This window comes from Scomber scombrus, chromosome 7 (genome assembly GCF_963691925.1).
Source record: "Scomber scombrus chromosome 7, fScoSco1.1, whole genome shotgun sequence".
Taxonomy (NCBI): Eukaryota; Metazoa; Chordata; class Actinopteri; order Scombriformes; family Scombridae; genus Scomber; species Scomber scombrus.
This window is the reverse complement of record NC_084976.1, coordinates 18,451,739-18,455,512: the sequence shown is the minus strand read 5'-3', so window position 1 is coordinate 18,455,512 and position 3,774 is coordinate 18,451,739. Positions and strand designations below refer to the sequence as shown.

The window sequence follows — 3,774 nt, the reverse complement described above, 5'->3', positions numbered from 1 at the left end:
GTGTGTGTGTGTGTGTGTGTGTGTGTGTGTGTGTGTCTGTGTGTGTGTGTGTGTGTGTGTGTGTGTGTGCGTGTTTCTGGAGGGGAGGTGTGGTCTGTCGTAATGAGTGACATCAAATACACAGCTGCCACATAACTGGGACCATTAATGAGCTCCGTGCAGTGACCCTGCAGCAGCCACTGCTGACCTCTGGAGCTACTGGTTAAACTCCTGTGACACTGTGCTACCAGACCCACACCAGATTCAGGTGTAGCTATTCTGGGTCCTTTGTTTCTCAATTTAAAGGATAGCTATAGCTTAACATTTTTTCAAGTCTGCATGGCTGACAATTTTCTATATTTTTCTTATTATTGACAAATCTCAAGTGCAGAGCCAAACCAACGATGAACTCATCGTACTTACAAGTGTGAATCCAAAGATAGATCTTATTCCTCTGAGCCACACTGTTGTAGAAACGGCTCCAAAGACTAATAATAATGTTTTCATCACAAGAGTGTAGTTGTGTGTAAAGCAGACATCACTGCACATATGTAGGATGTGGTTGTTTACAGTGCTTTGCTAGCTCATTGTGCTGCATATAACAACCTCTTGACTTCATATATTAGATTACATTTATTTACAATGTACAATGTATTTCAATCATTGGTTTGACTCACCACAAGAGATTTGTTGATAGTACGAAAAATACAGAAAATTACTATACATATCCTTCAATACATTTCTCACAGGCCCATATGTACATACATTATTTTTACCTGCTTTCAGGAGAAGAGAAAGAAAAAAATCCTCAGTGCTTGTTGGCCAAAGCTAAAATGAGGCTTTAGCAGCATTAGTATGATGAATCATGGATATCTGTTAAAGTTAGTCATGTTATTACCAAAGTCTTTCCTTGGAAAGTGTTCTCGAGTTGAAATGCAGTTGAGAGGTACTCAGAAAGAATTTTATACTAAAAAGATGACACTTTGGCGCAAACTGGGGAATTGTCTTTGAAGCCAATCATTTTCTAATATGCATAAGGGCACAAGAGCACAGCTTTAAGACAGACTTGAAAAAACTGAGCCTGTCCTCTAAATGTCATCAACTTTAAGCTCCCTATAGTGATGCAGTCGTCTGTGAATCTGACTTATGACGAGCTAATGACTCACCTTCCTCTTAGCAACCTTGGTCACGGAGGTCGTGACCACCACAAAGCCCCACAGCACATAGAGCCTGGAGGGAGGAAGAACAGAGGGTGAGAGGACAGACAGATATACGTGATTTAAAACATCAGCAGGATGAATAAGGTCTTTTATAACGGACATAATAGTTCCATGACCTACATGTGAAATTAGTATGTACTGTGCAAACCATCACAGACTCTTATTATTCTCTGTCAACTTTCTTGAACCTTTTTCGTCAATGTACAATTATGAAAAAACTGTGTTAAACGTGTTGAGTTAACACGCTATCAAATGTTCCAGTGACCTAACTATATTTCAGCAACTAATTAGCCACTTTATTTGCCACTACAGGTGACGTGAGGACCCGAAGGGGGTGTGTGGAGGGGGTGAACAAAAGTTTCTTTTTCCCTTCAAGGTTCACATGCAAACATCTCAATCAATCTGGGAAAGCCCGGGAGGCGCTAACAAACTAATGGGTTTAAACAGCAAGCATGTTTTCCCTCTGCATGCCTCTCTCCGGGACTGTACACACCCTGTGGATGTGGTTTTAACACACACACACACACACACACACACACACACACACACACACACACACACACACACACACACACACACACACACACACACACACACACACACACACACACACACACACAGAGACACACACACACACACACACACACACGCTCAGTCACAACATCCAAAATCATCTTGTAGTGTAAGGTACTTTTTATTTGAGGTTAGCTGTTCAAAGGAGTGGTTTATGGTTTGGGATTGTGTTGAATGTCTCCTTTAATTATGGTTTTCTGTACTTAAAGTTGACATGAAACTGCTTTAGGAAGCATGTTGACCCACTAGGGAACCTTCAGAGCAAAAGCTGTACATCTGAAAAGGTAATTGAATCTAATACTGGTCCTTTGAAATATGTTTTCTCTGAATATCTGAAAAAACAAAATCAGATAAATGCACTTGTTTCAAAAGCAGATCATTTTCTTAAATCAGTTGTTCTGTTAAAGGCTACTTGTAGTTTATCACATCCGTCTCCACAGAACTGCCGGGACAAGTGTATTGGAAACAAGTGTAATACCACCCCTCCATCTGCCAAGAAAATAGCCTGAACATGAGACTAAAAGCCTTTGCTAAGATGGACATTACAGCGCTGACTATGAGAACCAAACCATCACCGCAATCACCAGTCCACAAGCCACATGTAGTCAGAGTAATTGGTCCCTTCTTCCCAGTGTGGTGCACCGCCGTGGTCTCTGGAAGCTTCCCTACACCAGACTACACAATTACCCTGAAAAACACAGACAAAGGTCCCGCACAGCCCGACACAACAGAGCTGCTCAGGCCGAAGTAACGACCCCCTACCCGGGTCCACGTTTCCCTGGCCGCTACAGTGGCACATTGTAGAATAAACTCAGAGCAGCAGGGACAGGCAGACAGAGAGGGAGAGAGGGAGAGAGAGAGATGTGCAACAGGGTGAAAACTAAAACAAATCTGCCCTGAAAAGAAAGAGGGAACTCTAACACAAACCTATATGCCTTCTGGTAAATTCCTATCATATATCATGCACAGCGCCCAGTGCGCAACTAGCAGGCATCGTGCGTAAAAGCCGAAACTTCGCCACAAATCAGGTTCTTAAAAAAAATCTCCCAAAAACCCACAACATAAACACGCTGCCCGCTCAAAGGAGGATGCAATCCCCCCCACCCATGTGATGTTGTGTACAAGCGGGCTGAGAGAGGCAGCAGGTTGTCGCTGTGGAAGTCAAAAGTTTTACCTGAATAGTAAACCGAGCCGCATGCTCCTCCAAAGAGTCTCCCGCTACGCTTCTCACTCCACTGTCGATTACCGATATCGATTGATCAGTCCAGTTTAATGATCCGTTCCAGTCCGCGCACTTGTAAAAGAAATGTGATGAAGTTCTGCGAGGTCTCCTACTTCTTCTTCTCCTCCTCTCTCTCTTTCTCTCTCTGTCCCCTTTCTCTCCTGTCACAGTCACTCCCCGTGCTTTTTGGAAAGTGGGAAGGGTTCCGTTTTTTCCCCTCTTTCAATCCGTTCACTCGACAACTTTTTTTGGGTCCTTATTATAAACTGGTGTGACGCCTGGCAGCCAGGGGGCCAGGGCAGAGAGAGGGGAGACAGGAGACACAAAATGGACAGATTACACAACACTCTCTCTCTCTCTCTCTCTCTCTCTCTCTCTCTCTCTCTCTCTCTCTCTCTCTCTCTCTCTCTCTCTCTCTCTCTCTCTCTCTCTCCTCTCTCTCCCTCTCTTTCTCTTTCACATACACATACACATACACATCACTATGGGCCCTGACTAAGCTGTAATAACTCTCAGAGCCGCTTTCTTAGTTGCACAATCCAACATAAGAATGCTCCATTGTACTAGGTCACACTGATCAGTAGTAATGATCTGCTCCCCCTGAGCTGGCAGCATCTGCAGCAGGGACACTTTGTTGGGAAAGTACAAAGCATTATGGGCTCACAACTGTGCCAATGCAAACACTGTTGATTCTATAACAAAGTGGAAAATGAAAGTGGAAAATGATCCTTTCATGGATAAAATGCTGGTGTTTTTTTCTTTTTTAAAACAATATAAACA

General features: G+C 43.4%; 1 protein-coding gene across 1 annotated transcript in view; it reads right to left on the bottom strand.

Moving 5' to 3' along the window:
* Window positions 1-3,286, bottom strand: part of adamtsl4 (ADAMTS-like 4) — a 36,801-nt gene extending 33,515 nt beyond the window's left edge. The window contains exons 1-2 of the mRNA XM_062422313.1: window positions 2,947-3,286; window positions 1,146-1,209 (exon numbers count right to left, since the gene is read on the bottom strand). Coding sequence (XP_062278297.1) covers window positions 1,146-1,209; window positions 2,947-2,969 — 87 coding nt within the window. The 5' untranslated portion in view covers window positions 2,970-3,286. The remainder of the gene's footprint in view (window positions 1-1,145; window positions 1,210-2,946) is intronic.
* Window positions 3,287-3,774: the final 488 nt, after the last annotated feature.